General features: G+C 35.9%; 1 protein-coding gene across 7 annotated transcripts in view; it reads left to right on the top strand.

Annotated features, from left to right (window-relative positions):
- The window catches only part of UBE3D (ubiquitin protein ligase E3D), a 154,116-nt gene that overhangs the window by 25,591 nt on the left and 109,544 nt on the right, over positions 1 to 18,981 (top strand). For all 7 annotated transcript variants that reach the window (XM_059399220.1, XM_059399218.1, XM_059399216.1 and 4 more), the window contains 2 exons: positions 6,037 to 6,265; positions 10,492 to 10,561. In XM_059399220.1, coding sequence (XP_059255203.1) covers positions 6,037 to 6,265; positions 10,492 to 10,561 — 299 coding nt within the window. The remainder of the gene's footprint in view (positions 1 to 6,036; positions 6,266 to 10,491; positions 10,562 to 18,981) is intronic.

The following is an 18,981-nucleotide window of genomic DNA, read 5'->3' as shown; positions in this document are numbered from 1 at the left end:
TCATTCTGAACTCTATTTCTGACATCTTACTAATGTCTGTATTAATTAGGTCCCTAGCTGTTGGTACTGCCTATTGTTCTTTTTTTTTTTTGTGGTGATATTTTTTTTTAATTTTAATTTTTTATTTTTACTTATTTATTTGACAGAGAGAGAGATCACAAGTAGGCAGAGAGGCAGGCAGAGAGAGGGGAGGAAGCAGGCTTACTGCTGAGCAGAGAGCCCGATGCGGGGCTTGTTCCCAGGACCCTGAGATCGTGACCTGAGCTGAAGGCAGAGACTTAACCCACTGAGCCACCCAGGTGCCCCGTGGTGAGTTTTTCTGCCTTGTCATTTTATCCAGATAAGAGTAGATGAATGAATGAGAGAACAGAATACTAGGAGGGTAACAACAACCCCAGAAAAACATACATTAACCAAATCAGAAGAGACCTGAAACTGGAGGGAGAAGAAAGGGGGAAAGAAAGGAAACAAACAAAAAATATGTGTGTGTGTGTGTGTGTGTGTATTTTATATATGTATGTATATACACACACCCATATAAATTTAATGTAAATATTATATTAATATTTATATTAACATTAACATAATCTAATATATTAATTATTAAAATTAAATATTTTATTTTTATTTTAAAATTTAAATGTTAATATTTATTATATTAAGTATTAATATAATATAAATATAATTTATATTAGACTCTAATATAAATATTAGGCAAATAGAACAGAGCTGCACACTTGATTTTGGCTGTATTTGGTCTCTTAGAAGTAACTACCTCCTAATATTTTAAATAAAGAAAAACTTATATATCTACAAAAAGAAGGGCAAACATGATAAAGGCATGGAATATGAGTGTAAAGATGAAAATTTAAAAATATTTTAAAACATTTTTTTTTAAGATTTTATTTATTTATTTGACAGAGATCACAAGTAGGCAGAGATGCAGGCAGAAAGAGATGAAGGGAAGCAGTGTCCCTGCTGAGCAGAGAGCCCGATTGGGGGTCTTGATCCCAGAACCCTGGGATCATGACCTGAGCTGAAGGCAGAGGCTTTAACCCACTGAGCCACCCAGGCACCCCTAAAAAAGATTTTTAGAAAGGAATTGATAAGATAAGAAGTTGGTTAAAAAAAAAAAAAAAAAAAAAGGAGGAAATAATGTGATCAGGGTGGAGAATAGAACAAATCCATGCACTTGATTTAGGGTATATTTTGATCTATTAGAAGAAGCTGTATGCCAAAATGTTAAGGAAAAAAAGACCTATATGTATACAAGAAATGAGGTTAAATACAATGAAGGGATAAAATATGAATATAACAATGAAAATTAAAAGATGTTTTTGAAAAGGTGTTCATAAGATGAAATAGTTAAAAAACATTAAAGTAGGAAAGTGGAAAATTTAAAAAGTAGAATAAGAAAAAAAAATTTAAAAAATTTAACTTTGAAAGACTAAAGGATCTTGGGCAAAAAACCATGAATTCTATGTGTTGCTTTCCCCTGGGTCTGGAGTTCTGCAGTTCTCATTGAGCAGTGAACTTGGTCTTGGCTAGGTGTTCTTGCTCATCTTATGGGGTAGGGGCCTGTTGTAGTGATTCTCAAATGTCTTTGCCAGAGTTGGAATTGCACTGTCCTTACCAGGGGCCAGGCTAAGTAATCTGCTTGGATTTGCTCTCAGGAGCTTTTGTTCTCTGTACAACTTTTGTTCCCTTGTACAACTTTGGAGGATAGAATGAAGATGGAAGCCTCCCAATCTCTGGCTCTGTAGGAGCTGAGAACTCAGGTTCCCCACTCCTCAGTGCGCCCTCAAAGTAAAGCAGTCAATCCCTCCCATCTCCCTGGTCTCCGCTGCATTCTGAGCTCACCCGGCCTGTGACTGAGTATTTTTATCTCAGGCGAATGGCCCCATTTAGAGTTTCCAAACCCATTTGGAGATTCCTGCAGCACTCTCCTGCACTGGTCTTTTTGGAGGAGGAAGGAGGGGGTCTCCCTTCCTTGGATCTGCTGCTTGTGGGGTCCCTGCTTGAAAAGCAGTGGTACATCTGTGCCTTGGATCATTGTTTAAATTAATCCCGAGCTGAGAGCCCACTGCTCAGCTTTGTCCCTGCTGGCATTTACCATGCTCCATTACCTGGGACCTCTACCACACTCAGACACCCGTGTCTTTCCATGATCCCGTGGGTCCTGAGACGACACTGACCCAGCGAGGGCTCCACCCCTTGCTTAGCCTTTGGAGTGACGTCCAGACTTCTAAAAGTTCCAATTTGATGCTGTGCTGCTCTCTTACTTGCCAGGAGCCGGACCCTCCCTGCCGAGGTCTATGGTCCCATCATTTAGGATTGACTTCTTTCTACATCCTGTCTTCTGGAAAGTGGTGGATTTTCTGTTCCTGGTGTTGCTGCTCTTCCTCTCTTCTATCTCCTGTTGAATATGTTGGTGTTCAGAATGGTTTGATAATAATCTAGCTGGATTCCTGGGACCTGATGATATCTCAGTCTCCTACGCCTCTGCCATCTAGCTCCTTCTCCCTAGAACCATTACTTTGGTATGAGCATTTGTGATATTTATATTATAAAGTTTTATTATTTGCTCATAGGTCTATATCTCCTGCTGGAACCCTGAGTGCCTTGAGAGAGGGAACTGTATTAATATTTTTTGTCAACTGAATGCCTACTCGTAGAAGACTTTTAGAAAATGGATGTTGAAAGAATCATTTAATATCCTAAACAAGCTCAGCAGCTTGAGTGATGCTACTAGGGTACATTTCCTAATTTGAAAGGGAAAGTTCTTCTTTATGTTAAACCAAAATCAGCCTTTCTTCTTCCTATTTGTCCTCTGGATTCATAAATTAAATGTCTACTCTCTTCCATATTGTAATTGCCTTTTTTCTTTAGATTGACATATTTTAATATATTTTAATTTTATATTGATATAAGAACAGTAACAAAGAGATTTAGAAGAATAACCATTAAATAGTAAGAGAGTAAATCACATTATATTTACCAATCCCTCTCCCCCATCCCTGATCAAATAGCCAAGAAGCAATCCATGAGTGCACTTGCTGATAGGGCTCTAGGTGGAATGTTTGATGGTTCCCTGGGTTGGTTGTTGCTGGTGGATCCAGAACTACTGGGTAGAGGCCTGTGGTGGATCAGTGCAGTGGAGCAGCTGTTAACCTTTGTGGATCTTGGCTTTGGGCTGGTGCTTGAAAAGCTGGGTGAGGTGGTCATGGAACTGCTGCCCAAAGACCTGCTTCCATAACTCACTTTCCAGAGACTCCAGTGGGAGAAAGTAGTATGTTCACCTGACATTTTTTTATTGGTGTTTTTTTTTAACTTTTATTTACATTCCAGTTAGTTAGTGTACAGTGTAATATTAGTTTCAAATGTACAGTTTAGTGATTCAGCTCTCCCAGACAACACCCGGTGCTCATCACAACAATCCCCAACACCTACTTAACCAATCACCTTACTCCCCTCCCCTCTGGTAACCATCAGTTTGTTCTTTGTAGTTAAGAGTCTTATTATGATACTCATAGTTGAGGAGATAAAGGAAAAGGATTAACATGGGGGAAATCATTAAAAAATGATACATTTGCATCTCAAATATTTTAACTTAAAACATGCAAATGTATATTAATTTACTAATATTTTATTATGGAACCAGTATCTTTTTGTTGAACATGACTCCACTGTTGTGTAGCTTTTTTTTTTTTACTATCAGGTATTTCATTGTTAACCCTTTTATCCCAGAGGCAACAGATTCATCATCTACAAGTTCTAGCATCTGTTTTCTTAAATGGAAGGAGAAGTTAGACATTCTTAAAGCAATGGAATTGTAGTCTTTTCTATATTTTTACTCTTCCTCCCTTTTCCCAATGTTCTATTGTTATATCTCCCATGTCTTACCAGTTAATTTCTTTTTTTTTACAGCTGGCTTTTATTTTGTCTGAAACTTTTAGTTTCAGGGGAATAGCAATTTGTATTTCCTTGGTTTACGTACTATTTAAATTATGTAACTAAACTAAGGCATAAACAGGTCTGTGATCAAATACAGTTGACTCTTAGCACATGTTTCTGTGCATAGGAACAGAGGTGTGCAAGTATTCAGGCTGCTTTAAACATTCATACTACTCACTGGCATTAAGAAGACCATGAACATGTTTTTAGTCTCAGTTTTTCTCAGGATTAATTATTTTGAAGTTTCTCATGATTCTGCCCATATTTCTTCTCCTCTTAGACTATGGGTCTCCCTAATTTAGAGTAGAATGGAGATAAATCATGTTTAGCTTTTCTTCTGATAAAGTCCGAGATATCAATTGTTGTCCAGAAAAAAATGAAACCATTGGAAAAAACAAACAAACCAACAAACAAACCAGAACTGATAATAAATATAAGGGCCTACTTAATCGTGAGGCTCTTTTAAACATAAAAACATAATAGTAGAGTAGAGCTCAGTTTCTTTCCTCTCGAGTGTGGTCTGGGCTTAGTGACTCATTTCCAAGGAATAGAGTTTGCAAAGGGAGGAATAGTAGCTTCATTAGTGGAGAAATCTGGTAGATACTGGCTGGCCAAGTGTTCAAGTTTAACAGCACCAGTGATAAGTCATATTGATTGAGAGAGTGTACCCTCTGATAAAATGTGCTGAGAAGGTCACTTCACTTCTGTGATATTCTTTCCCAAACCTGTAACCCCAGTCTAATCTTGAGAAAGCATCAGATAAACTTAAATTGAGGGATATTCTATAAAACACCAGACCCACTGCTCTTCAAAAATTTCAAGGTCCTAAAAAATAAGGACAGACTAAGAAAATGTAGCAGACTAAAGGCGACTAGGGAAACATGATGACTAATGGCATTATGTTATCATGAATTGGATCCTAAATCAAAGGAAAAAATGGCAGTAATGGAAAAACTAGGGAAAACCAGATAAAGTCTGTAGTTTTGACAAATCTTCCATGGTTATATAAGATGTTAACCTCAGAGAAGGCTGGGTGGAGTGTGTATGAGGACTGTCTATACTGTTTTTGAAACTGTTCTGTAAATTTAAAATTACACCTAAATAAAAAGTTTATTGCAAAATATTTAATGGGAGAAATCACAGAAGAAAGGTTTAGGTAATTTGAAATTTAAGACAAACCAAATTAAAGGGCAATAACATTGAAAAAGTATTTGTCACAGATGATGGATGAAGGCTAATATTTTAAGATAGAATATACATTTAAAAATTAGTAAGAACATACTAATACCTCATTAGAAAATAGTCACTGATCACAACTCACAGAAGAAACATGCTGGTCAATAAATATGAGAGCTAGTTCAATCTCACTAGTAATTAAAGAGTTGCCAATTAAAGCAGTATGTATGGAGAATATTTTCACCCTTACATGGAAAAGTGATAGTATTCTGAAGAAGGTAGGTGGAAGAATTATAGATTCGTATAGCCTTTCTGAAAAGCAGTTTGCTGATATGTATGGGGTTTTAAAATATGGATATCATTGTGATTGTGATCTCACATTTGCAAGATTTTTTTCCCAAGGAAATCGTCAGATATGTATACAAATTTTTTAACAGGAAGGTTCGTCACAGGGTTGTTGATACTGAGAAACTGAATATCCACCAGTAAGGGAATGATCTTAAAGTTTTTGCAAGCCTGTAGAATAGAATGGAGTCATTAAGAATCTTAATATAATTAAATAAACAGTGAAAGCAAGATACCGTTGGTGTATAACTTCTGATCCCAGACTGCATACGTGCATACAGTTATGTTTCTTGGAAGGATTGCAAGGAAATAACCCATCATTTACAAAGTAGTTACTTGTCTTTGGGTGGTAAGGAAAGGATGATTTTTATTTCTTTTATAACTTTATACATTTTCAAACTGCCTAGGGTAAGTATATATTACTTTTGTAATCTGGGGGAAAAAATCATCACTGCAGACAATGTGGTTAATGAGTTTCTTTTATCTTTCATGCTGATTTAATTAAGAAACTGCTACATTTCCATTTTGTTCTTTAAAAATTGTTCTTCCTCTCTCTACTAGGAAGCTCCTCAGGGTGCTCCCATTGCCGAGTGAGAACTGGGGAGCGCTAGTTGAAGAATGGTGTTGTCATCCTGACCCCTTTGCTAATAAGCCTCTTCATCCACAAGAGAATGACTGTTTTATTGGAGACTCTTTCTTCTTGGTGAATTTTAGAAGTGATTTATGGCAGCCAAGACCTGAACTAGCCCCAGTGGAGACACAGTGTTCTTCTGAGAACCATTTTAAATTGGTAAAATATCTTTTCAAAATAAATGCTAATTTGGAGGTTGGCTTAGAAACTGGCTTCTCCTATCTTTTTTTAATTACAGCATGCTATACATACTGTTCCAAGGACCAAAATCCATGATTTTCAACTGTCTCTATTCACCAACTCTATTCTGTTGATAGAGGAAGAGCATAAGGCCTTAGACCAGAATAGCTTAGGGCTGGAGGAAGAGGACTTTTTCATGGATAGAATTGGGAATGTTACCATTTTACAAGCCCAAATGCCCTACTTTCTTATTTTTAGGACAACATACCATACTCTATATAGTCTGATTTGAATTAAAAGTGTTCTTTTATTCCATGATATGTACTATACAGTTAGGCCTAGGTATTTCCCTGTGTCTGCCCCTAGTTAATACTTCTGCTGATGTCATAAAAGCAGATACCATCAAGGAAAAAGAAAGTGGAGGAGTCCACATGTGGAAATGAAGCTTGTGCTGCCAACTCCAAGTTGGTGGTGGACCATGTGAGGTCAGCTGCCCCTTGCTGTAGAAGTTGCTTTAAGGAGAAAGCAGCTTCCTTTCACTGCAGAGAACAAGTGGTTTACCTTATTTTAAAAGAAAATCAATGGCATTGACTTGGCCCTTGTGAGAAATCATTCTCCTGATGGCAAGTCAATACAGATCTGATTTAAAAAGTAAAGAAATTCATTGCCAGACAATCTTCATTTTAACATCTGATTATCGGTAGGAATAAAAGCATTGTACATTAAATTTCATTTAATTTTTGTAACAAAAACTTCAGGAGATGTGCATTAGTTGGGCAGCTCTCAGGTTTTAAGTTAGTTTATAGAACTGTTTTATATTTTGAGGGAAGATTAAGGAAGTTCATCAAAGATTGAAGTTATCAGAATTATTTAAGTGCCTTATCTCTCGCCATAAACACCCATTTCTTTACCTAAATATGGCTTGTTTAAAATTATAGTACTTTATCCTTGTATAGTTTTCAAAAACAAATGGTAAGAAGTTAATATAAATCTGTTATGTTTAAAATGGTTATGTTAAAATCGTATTTTAATCTAAATTTATAGACTAATAGTTCACTGTCCTATGTGTTTTAACTTTCATTCTCACAATTAAGCTCTAAATTTTTAAAATATTTGCAAGGTGTGAATGGAAGAGGAGAGGAAAAAGATTAAATGAGAGAAACCATGAGTTTCCTTTCCCTATATGGAAATATATTCTTCACACTTACATCTTTATCAGTTATATGATGTCATTTACAAGAATTTCTCTTAATCGTGAACAGCCATCCTATGTATTAAAGGAAGACCCTTCATATTCAGACGGCACAGGGTTTAGTATCAAGGAGACTGTGGGAAACTCCTGTCATGACAAGCTGCTTTGACGAGATTGTTTCCCAGTTAGCCTAGATGGAAGTTCTCATTAATTGCATATCGCAGCCATTGAAAGAGTATGCCTGTGACCAAAATAGTAACATATACTTGGAGGGACTGCTTAAACAGTGCTCTCAAGGCTCCTGTGGGAACAAGACTATGTGCTCTGTGCTATTGAAAACCTATTTCTCATATCACCAAGTCTAGCCATCTAGCAGGGTTTTGAAATGTCATATGGTGACACAGCATCCTAATGACATCTCTTGGGAAACATTTTTTGGGCGAGACAATATCAAGGGTCCTTAGAAATTGAAACAACACAAAGGGAAATCAAAACGAGGACAGGAGGCTAATCCACATCTCAGAGCAGTGGTGCCGTCTCTCAGATATATTGATTTAATTAGTCTACAACAAGGTCCTTCTTTGATGTTTGCTCTGTCGATGTCGAGTTCCCACACTGTTAGGCTGCTTCACTGCACAACTTGCTTTATTATTTCCTTTAAGGACTAGTCAAGAAAAATGCATTACAAAACAGAGTTTCTCTTTCAACAGAGTTTTGAGTGTTATCATATTTTAATTAAAAAGCCCTCATTTTAAAAATAGCATAAACAAATAAAATCCAACACTTATTGCTTTCCCTCAATACCCCATTTGAGTATACAGTATTTGTGCCTGTTAATGTGGTAGTATATACCTTTCTTTTGTTATCAAGAGACTCTTGAAGATTTCCTTATTTCTTGCATTTACTTATTATTATGCTATTTTTTTGTGTCTACCAGCATCTTAAAATATGATGACAAAGATGGCACTTCAACCTTTTATAAGATTCATAATAGTATTCTAGACTTAGAAAGTATAGTCCACACTGACTTCAAGCTGTTTTAAGGAACAAATGAAATTGAACTTTGATTATATTACATCTGGCGAGTGTGACTGACAGCTTTGCTTTTTTTTTTCTGGGGGTAGTTGGCAATAATTTATTGATTTTGATCATTTGTTTTGTTAAATCTATAAGGCTGTTTGTTTGTTTTTTAAATTTTCTTAAAATATTGTGTTGAGCTTTGTTAAACATTCATAAATGTAAAAAGGAAAGAATTGTAAACTTCAATATATCAGTCCTCTTGATTCATAAAGTAGGCTTCCTCTGTCCCTTTAATTCCCTCCCCCTAACCCCTTAGTTTAAAGCAAATCCCAGACATGTCTTTCCATCCCATATGGATTTTTCTTTTTTAAATAGCCACAGGGTCTTTTCACATTTGACAAAAGGACCAATTATCACTTGATGATAAAATACAGACCATATACAGATTTTATCAGTTCTATTAAAGGTAACTTCTACTATCTGAATCAAAATCACACATTTGGTTGTTTGAGATCATTTGTTTTTTATTGGTCATATTTTAGAATCTTGATTACCAGTGTCCTGAAAAGGTAGACTGCTTTTTTTTTTTAAACCAATAAGTAATCACTTTTCCTACTTCCTACTTCATTACAAAGCAAAATGTGCTGTAACAGCAATTATAAATGAAATATATAACAGAGCTCCTGATGAAAAATGTTCTGCTCAGAATAGAAAAATTTCTTCTTCTCTAGCTTCGCTACTTCTATACCCTGTATTAGTTTTTAGTAAAGCCTTTACTTTTTAGTAACATTTAATGAGGTTGGTTTGATTTAACTCATACAAATGGGTTCTTTAAAAAGTGTGTTTAATACCAATTTGGAGCCATACAGATAGATTTTATTGTAAGAAAGCATGAAACTGCCCATATGTTAAACTTCACCATTGAGCATGCCTACTTTCTGAGCTGTCTTCTTCCTGTATCCTTGCCTACATCTGAACAGATTGTCACCTGTCATAGTTTCTGTGTCTGTGACTTTGATATTTTTTGACCTCTAATTAAATAAGAAATACATATTTTTAAAAGGATCTTATTTATTTGAGAGAGCACAAGCAGAGGGGCAGAGAAGAAGCAGACTCCCCGCTGAGCAGGGAGCCTGATGCAGAGCTGGATCCCAGGACCCAAGATCCTTACTTGAGCTGAAGGCAGACACTTAACCAACTGAGCCACCCAAACAACCCAGAAATAATTTTTTATATCAAGATCTTTTTAATATTAATATCATATTTTATATCAAAAATATCAAGATTTTTTTATATCAAGATCACATATGAATACATATCAATTAAAAGTTTCTTGAAGCAGTACTTATACTCTATTTGAAGTACTGTGATATTTCTATACTATTTCATCTTTTTATTTTAATTTTTTTTTTAATTTTTAGAAAGAGAGCTAGTGTGGGGGGAGGGGCAGAGGGTGAGGGAGAGAGAGAGAATCTTACGCAGGCTCTACACCTAGTGCAGAGCCTGACATGGAACTCTATCTATGTTATGAATTACAGATTACTTTTACATAAATTATACTGGACTGGGAATCAAAATAATGGCTCCAGTTTTTGATTCTCCTGTTTTCTAGACACATGAATTGGGACAAGTCACCTATTCTGTCTGCCTTTGTTGTCTACCATCTGCCTGTCCTAAATGGTAATGGATGTTTGGAAGTGCTTTTTAGAAATGTAAGGTGCTTCCTGTTCAAATTATTTACAACAATTAGATTATCAAGAAGTGGCTAGGTTTAGAAAAATCAGTCTATTCATTATTCTGTCTTTAGATTTAAAAAAAAAAAATGATCTCTGTGCATGCGAATTATGCATACAAGCCAAATGTGTTCCCAGTATTTAGTAGAGGGCAAAATAAAATGTAAAGTTCAATGTATACTCTAGAGACTATGTTAAAATTATATATTCCTTTTAAGAAAAGCTGAATGACATTTAAATGACATTTTTCTGTTCTACAGAAACCAAAGGCAAATACCAAAGTAATTTGTAAGCGTTGCAAGGTAATGTTGGGAGAGACCATGTCATCAGGTAAGAATTTTATAATAAAAAAGCCAAAATGATTGCCTTCTTGTTAAAAAAGAGTAGAAGGAGATTTTATAGGAAATCTGTATGGAAGATAGATAACTAATATATGTTGTAGAATTGGTGATTTTTAAAATAGAAATTAGGGGCGCCTGGGTGGCTCAGTGGGTTAAGGCCTCTGCCTTTAGCTCGGGTCATGATCCCGGGGTTCTAGAATCGAGCCCCACATTGGGCTCTCTGCTCAGCAGGGAGCCTGCTTCCCCTGACTCTCTGCCTACTTGTGATCTCTCTCTGTGTCAAATAAATAAATAAAATCTTTAAAAAAAAAAGAAATTAGCTAACATATCATCCAACACGCCAAGAAGTTTGTGTATTTTGACCTTTATAAGTACATAGTTTTGAGTTTTAAGCATTGAGAAGTTGGGTCATTTTTAATATTTCATATCCTCTCTGTGGATATAAAGCAACAGTATAAAGTTTGTACCTGGAAAGTGGAGCTTTTTTCTCAGTACAACTCCTCAGTCAGGATTGGTTGATGGAGAAGATGAAGAAGTTTTCTTGGCTGCCCTCTTCCTCAGGGCTGTATTTTAGAGCTGGGGATTGAAATGAAAGAAACCACATTCTGAGTTTTGTACTCTGTTCCTGTTCTTTTCCCAATAGTGTTCATTGTATTTATGTAAAGTCTATGTTATACCACTTTCAAATATAATAAAATCCTGATAATTAAATCACCTCGTTATTTAAAGATAAGGTTTAGAAGTGTCTGGAGAGCTACAACACTCTGCATCAGCTCTGTAGGTGATTAATAATTGTTTTTAATATAATTAACTAGAAGATGGGATTTAAGTGAAGCTAGTATACCTAAAAGAAGGCAGATGGTGGTCTTTTTTGTTTGTATTTTAAAATTATCAGAATCTGGCAAGTAGTTACTTGCTCAAAGGAAACAGAAAAGGAAGAATGAGTAGGGCTAAAGGATGCCACCCTCAGCATCATTTTGGAGAATGAAACCAAGCACTTTAACCAACAACTTAGAACATTTTAAGGCTTTCAGTCAAATTAGGTGAATTGATTTTTTTAATTCTTTCCTCTTCTCCCTGAAGCCCAGTTAAAACATCAGTTAAGGAATAAAAAAGATGTACATCCACAGAGACAAAGAAACATGGAGAGGAAGCGACAGTGATGTAAACAAGAGGTATACACAGACTGTTTTGAAAGCTGTAAAGCTGAGAGTATGGTAGCACACTTGGTAGCTCTGTAGTTCATCTGAGTGAGGAGGGAGCTCGCGCCCACGGTAGAGCCACAGAGTTGGTCTGCTCAGAATTTGGAGGCAGCAGGTAACAGGGAAAGCAGTCTGAGACAAGGAGCTGGAGGAAGGATGCCTAACTCAAAATTTTTAGATGGAGCTGTAGGACTCCTAAAATTCTTTCTCTCTTTACAACTTGCTTATACTCTCAAGGCAGGAGTTTAGAAGACACTTTCTTGAAAAATGGAAGGATACCAACCAGAGAAGAGATGTGGAGACTCTGATTTGTAAGCTTCCTTCAACGATAAAGTGAACTTAGATTCAGCCATCCTATAGTCAATAAGCCTTGTACCTACACCTGAGAGTTTTCCTGTTAGCATTTTATTATCTTACCCTTAAATACGAATGGATTGCTGAGAATCAACAGATACTCGAGCAAGCCTCCAACTATAAAAGAGACTGTAAAAGAAAAGTAAAGAAATAATGAAGTAGAGAGAATTAAGGCACTGAGGAGAACTGGAGTATGTATAAAACAGAACAAAAATAATGTTCTTAGAGAAATGGAATAATACTGCCTTCATAATTCAAAGAATATAGAATGAAAGATGTGATTGCTTAAAAAACCTAATCAAAAGACTAGAAAATAAATTAAGGAACTATTTTATCTCATAAATCAGAACCAAAATTCAGAGATTGAAAATCGGAAAGGAATTACAGAAAAAAAATCATCACGTAAGTTCCCTGAAGATAGAGATATTGTCTATTTCATTTATCACTGTAACCTCAGCACTAAATATCCGGCATATAGTGGGTACCAGTAAATATTTGTTGAATGAATGAATGGAGACTTTTAGGATATTCAGCCTCTAGCTCATAGAAATTCTAGAAAGAAAGAATAGAGACAACAGAGTTTAAGAAATTACCAAAGAACAGAAATGCTAAACAACAACAACAACAACAACAACAACAACAACAAAATTACAAGGCTATTTTCCAGAGCTAGGGCTTTGGTTTCTCAGCTGAAAGGGCCCACTACACGTCCAGTATGACTAATGCAGTTCCTGGAGAGCTACTCAAAGCTATATCATTGAGTAATTTCTGAATACCAAGGAAGAAGTTTCTGGAGGAAAAAAGCAAGAGATCAGGAATTAGAATGACATCGAACTCTTAACAGCATTGTTGAAATCTAGAAGACAGTGAAGTAATGCCTTCATAATTTGGAAGGAAAAAGATTTTTAACCCATAACTCTACCACAGTCAAATTATCAAATCAAGTATGAAGATAACACATACAACTTTGGAAATGCAGTGTCTCAAAACACAGACCTCAAATGTATATTTTCCTTAGAAATGTACCATAGGATATATCTCACCAAACCTAAGGATTTAACCTTTAGAGAGAAGATGTGGGATTTGAGGAACAGATTATCTAACACAGATAAGGGAGACCTAGGGTGAGGGACACACGGGGCAGCCCTTGGGAATAATAGTCTAGTTTGAAGTGAAGGAGAGAAGACTGCAATAAACATTTTTCAATTACAAAATGAAACTGGTACATTCTTTGGTTTGTTTGACTGCATGTAACAGTCTTGAGATAAGCCATTTCATCAGATGAGAAATGGATGTGGAGATGTGGAGACTCGAACAAGCCTCCAACTATAAAAGAGACTGTTAGAAGAAGAAGAGTTAGGTAAAAGTGCTTGGAAAACTAAACAGATGTAAAAGAAAGCAGTTATTCACTGCAGGAAAATGGAAGGCTGAACAAGAAAGGAAACATTACCATGATATCATTATAGACATAATAATGTAAGGTTCAAGGTAGGGAAAGGAGAAACTAGAAATTTAAGAGGGAGATTTTGGAAGCAAAAAAGTAAGGGATGGGCTGAGACAATAACTTCTTCACAGAGCTCTGGGTGACTGTTAAATGCACACAGTAGATTCCAGAGAGTTCAATAAGAATTGAAAGCTCAGGGAGACCTGCACATTTCCCATGCCTTTGATTTCATTTCTCAATCCTCATACAGTTGGGCAGCAGAAGGTGGGAGCGTTAATGGTTTGAGGTATTTGATCAAAACCTGTCCCTGGATTTGTTGACAGCTAACCTGTGCAGGTATAATGAATACTCTTTAGGGAGCCACGCTAAGCAAAATAAAACTGAGCAGAAACATTAGCGACTACACTCTGTGGGAAGACATATTTCATAGTTTGAGTCCGGGCTAGTTAATTGACTATTATAAGTCAACAACCCTTAAAAGAACAAAACAAAATCCAGAATAGCAACATTATATTACATACAGTGTCCTACTTCCATTTAGAAATTATTAGACATACAAATAAATGGAAAAAAGTGATCGATACTAAAAAACGGGACTCAAAACACAGGTACTGAATAAGTGCAAATATTAGATTTGTGCAAATATTAGACAAAGATGTTGAAGTGGCTGTTATAAATACGGCTAAAAGCGGGGGGAACTCGAGTGAAATAATAGCACATCTCAACAAATTGGAAACTTCACAGAGAGAGAACCATTGGTAATTTCAGAGCTGCAAACTACAGTAACTAAAAAATTCATTAGATCAGCTAAACTACATATTTGAGATGACAGGAGGAAAAATAATCATTGAACTTGAAGGTATATTAATAAAAATTAATGCAGAGAACAGAGAGGAAAAAGTCTGAATCAAAATGGATGGGACCTCAGAGATTTGTGGGACAATATAAAAATGTTTCAGTTAATGTGTAAATGGAATCTCAGAGGTAAGAAAAAGAATAACTCATGAAAAAATATTTGTAGAAAACAGTGGCTGAAACCTTAGCAAATCTCCTGAAATTCATTAACTTTTAGATCCAAGAAATGCAATGAAAAATAGGATAAACACACAGAACACATCACCCAGGCACATTGTAGTCAAATTGATAAAAGCCAAAGATGAAGAATCTTAAAAATACAAGAGAAAAATGAAGCATCACATACAGGGAACTTCATGATACAATTAAGGCTGACTCTTTGCAGAAATAGTGAAGACATTAAAATGAGATACTCAAAATGCTGGAAGGAAATTAAAAAAAAAAACCAACAAACTGTCATCTAATAATTATATATCCAGCAAAACCGCCCTTCAAAAATGAAGGCAAAACTAAGAGCATTTTCATATAGAGGGAGGTTACACATTACTAGCAGATCTTCTCTACAAAAATGCTAAAAAAAAGTTCTTCAGGCTGGAGTGAAAGAAAACAAATGGACTGGAATCCACAGGAAAGAATGAAGATCAAGATAAATAGAAAATATATGGGTAAATTAAGCAAGCAAACTCAAAGATTAGCAAAAAAAAATCCACCTTTTCCCTGCAATATGCCAGTTCTCTAAAATTTGAACTTTTATTTATTTATGTGTGTGTTTATTTAAAATATTTATTTGACAGAGAGAGATGAAGCAACAGAGGGAACACAAGCAAGGGGGAGTGGGAGAGGGAGAAGCAGGCTTCCCCCTGAGTAATCAACGCGGAGCTAAATCCCAGGACCTGGGTATCATGACCTGAGCTGAAGGCAGATGCTTAACAACTGAGCCACCCAGGCGCACCTAGAACTTTTATTTTGATTGGTTTGAGATGTAAGGACATAAAGACTGCACCAAAAGGGAACCTAGTAGACAACTCTGAACAAAATTTTGGGACCCTAAAGAGGCAAACCCTTACTGTGAAGGTGAATGGGAGGTGGAACAGCCCTGTGGAATTATAGACCTGTATCAACCCTTTGGTACTTTAGGGAGTTTCAAGTCTTGAACTTGGTTAGTCTGCCTTGGAATAGCTATAAAACCCATAAGCCTGGCAAAAGCAAATGCGAATCACCTCTGGAGTAAAATGCCTTCATTGTAAAACTCATATTATTCCCACAAATAATTTGTCAAGTACAGTGTTCCCCATACAACCAAAGATAAATAAGTACACAAGTAAACTAGACTTCTGTCGACAACTAACAAAAGCAGCAAACAAACAGAAACAGACTTCTGTTATTAGAATTAACACATATAAACTCGAACAATCATGCTTTCCTATATTGAACATTATAAAAGGTTTGAAGGTATCAAAGGCAAAGGAAACAACAGCAAGCATATTTGGAAAAGATCTACAATAGAATTTCTAAAAAATATATATAATGGAAATTTGGAATTTAGTGGATGATATTTTTTAAAAGATTTTGCTTATTTATTTGACAGAGAGCACAAGCTGGGGGAGGGGCATAAGAAGAGTTGGAGCAGCAGGCTCCCCGCTGAATGAGGAACCCGATGTGGGGCTCAATCCCAGCATCTTGGGATCGTGACCTAAGCCGAAGGCAGATGCTTAACCAACTAAGCCACCGAAGCTCCCCTTTAGTGGATGACTTCAAGGCAGATTATGTACAACTTGGAAAAAGAATTCATAAATAGAAAGTAGATAAGAAGAAGAATCCATAATCCAGCACAGAAAGACCAGAAGGCAAAAATAGAGGAGAAAGTAAGATGTAAAACATACACCAAGAAGATCTAACATTTTTTTTTTTTTTGCTTTTTTAGTTTTTACTTAAATTCCAGTGAACATACACTGTAATATTAGTTTCAAGTGTATGTGTGATTTAGCACTTACAATACAATACCTGGTGCTCATTAAACAAGTGCCCTCCTTAATTCCCATCACCTGTTTAACCCATCCTCTTACCCATCTCCAGTCTCGTAACCATCAGTTTGTTCTTAGTAGTTAAGAATCTGTTTTTTTATTTTCCTCTATGAAATTTTTTTAAGAGGGAGAGAGTGGAGTAGTGTGCAGAGGGGTAGGAGAGACAGAATCTTAAGTAGGCTCCACACTGAGTGTCAAGCCAGATACCTGAGCCAAAATTGAGAGTCTGATGCTTAACTGACTGAGCCACCCAGGCACCCCCATTTGTTTTGTTTCTTAAGTTCACATATGAGTGAAATTATATGGTATTTGTCCTTGTCTGAGTTACTTTACTTAGCATAATACTCTCTAGCTTTATCCACATTGTTGCAAATGGCAAGATTTCATTCTTTTTATGGCTGAGTAATATTTCAGTGCGTGTGTGTGTGTGTGTGTGTGTGTGTGTGTATACACCACCATTCATCAGTCACCGGACATTTGGGCTCTTTCCATAATTTAGCTGTTGTTGATAATGGTGCTATAAACAGAGTGCATATATCGCTTTAAATTACTATTTTTTTAATTCTTTGGGTAAATACCTAGTTTTACAATTGCTGAATCATAGGGTAGTTCTATTTTTAACTTTTTGAGGAACGTTTGTACTCTAATCTATTTTTAGTTTGACTTATAGAAGGAAAAGAAATATAAGCGGCAATATTTGAAGAGGTAATTGCTAAGAATTTTACAAAGGTGATAGAAACTGTAAGCTTAAGGTTGAGGAGGTGCAAGAATTCTAATTAAATGAAACCCAAGTGCGATGAAAAGAAGTCTATAGTGAGACATATAGAATGATACAGCAAAACAAACAAAAACCAGAACATCTTAAAAACAATTGAAGAGGGTGCCTGGGTGGCTCAGTGGGTTAAGCCGCTGCCTTCGGCTCAGGTCATGATCTCAGGGTCCTGGGATCGAGTCCCGCATCGGGCTCTCTGCTCAGCAGGGAGCCTGCTTCCTCCTCTCTCTCTCTGCCTGCCTCTCTGCCTACTTGTGATCTCCCTCTGTCAAATAAATAAATAAAATCTTAAAAAAAAAAACAATTGAAGAAAAATGACATCACTTTCAAAGGAGCAGTAATAATGAAAGTTTTTTTTTTTAAAGATTTTATTTATTTATCAGAGAGAGAGGGAGAGAGCGAGCACAGGCAGACAGAATGGCAGACAGAGGCAGAGGGAGAAGCAGGCTCCCTGCTGAGCAAGGAGCCCGATGTGGGACTCGATCCCAGGATGCTGGGACCATGACCTGAGCCGAAGGCAGCTGCCCAACCAACTGAGCCACCCAGGCGTCCCAGTAATAATGAAAGTTTGAAGATAATGGAATCCAAGCGTCATTGTGCACAAAGGTTAAAAACTGTTAACCTAGGATTTTATATGGTGCAAATGTTCTCCTGTGAATCAAGACTAAGATGTTTCCTGACAAAAACTAGAATAATTCATTTCTATTGGTTTGGGTTTTTTTTTTTTATTAAAAGAAATTGTACTTGTGGAAGAATAGAATTCTATCTTTATAGAATAGAAGAAAATCATCCCAAATAGAAGGTCTAAATTCAAGAAGGATTGGTATAGACAGTGGTAGTTATGTGGGAGACTTTAAGGGGATGCTAACTGCATAAAGCCATAATAACAATATCTTATAGGATTAAAGTTATAGAATTAAGTTATAGTTCAACAGCAGCTAGAATGGAAGGGATCACTTCATAATGTTAAAAGGTGCAATTCTGCATCTAGTAACATGATTTCAAAATAGCAAAATGAAAAGTTGAACGTAAAGGAGAAGTAGATCAATTCATCATCATGGCTCTAGATATGTAATATGCTGTTAAACTGTCTATTGATTTTTTTGCCTTTTTTTGTATGTTATATTGAACAATTGAAAACATTTTCAGAAAATGTACTGAGAATAACTCTCCATTTTACTTAGACAGTTAAAATTATTTGGCACACCATTCTCAATGATTGCATAGAATTCACTTGCCTTAATGTGTAGTTGTTTAGCCCAACCATTCTCAATTTTTAGAGAATTTGTTTTCAGTTTAATTAATACAAACATTTTTATAGGTATGAATATTTCTTTGAGATAAATTCTTAGGTGTTTAATGATGACATCAGAATATATTTAAGGTCTTCATTAAGTGGTTTTCCAGAAATGTATCATTAGCAGTTCTGATAGCAATATGTGTCTAAGCGTACCCATTTCTCCATATCATCATCATTGCTATGTTTTGTCATTCACAAATATGTTTTTGATGCTGCAGAATATCTCCTTTTAATTTGTATTTCCTTTATTACTAATGAAAAGAAACATTTTTCATGGATTTTTTAAAAATTCAGAATGGTTATGTTTCTATTCATTTCTATAAGATACTTAGTTTACTGTTCAAATTTTTCTATAAACTAAGTAATTAGATAACCAGATTTGTTGGGAATTATGCATTAATAGACTCAGTGAGATTCTGGGAAATACTAAAGTGAGGTTTACAGCATCTTTTCATGGG

Source organism: Mustela nigripes, chromosome 5 (assembly GCF_022355385.1).
Source record: "Mustela nigripes isolate SB6536 chromosome 5, MUSNIG.SB6536, whole genome shotgun sequence".
Taxonomy (NCBI): domain Eukaryota; kingdom Metazoa; phylum Chordata; class Mammalia; order Carnivora; family Mustelidae; genus Mustela; species Mustela nigripes.
The sequence above is the reverse complement of the archived record's forward strand: the minus strand, read 5'-3'. Positions and strand labels throughout refer to the sequence as shown.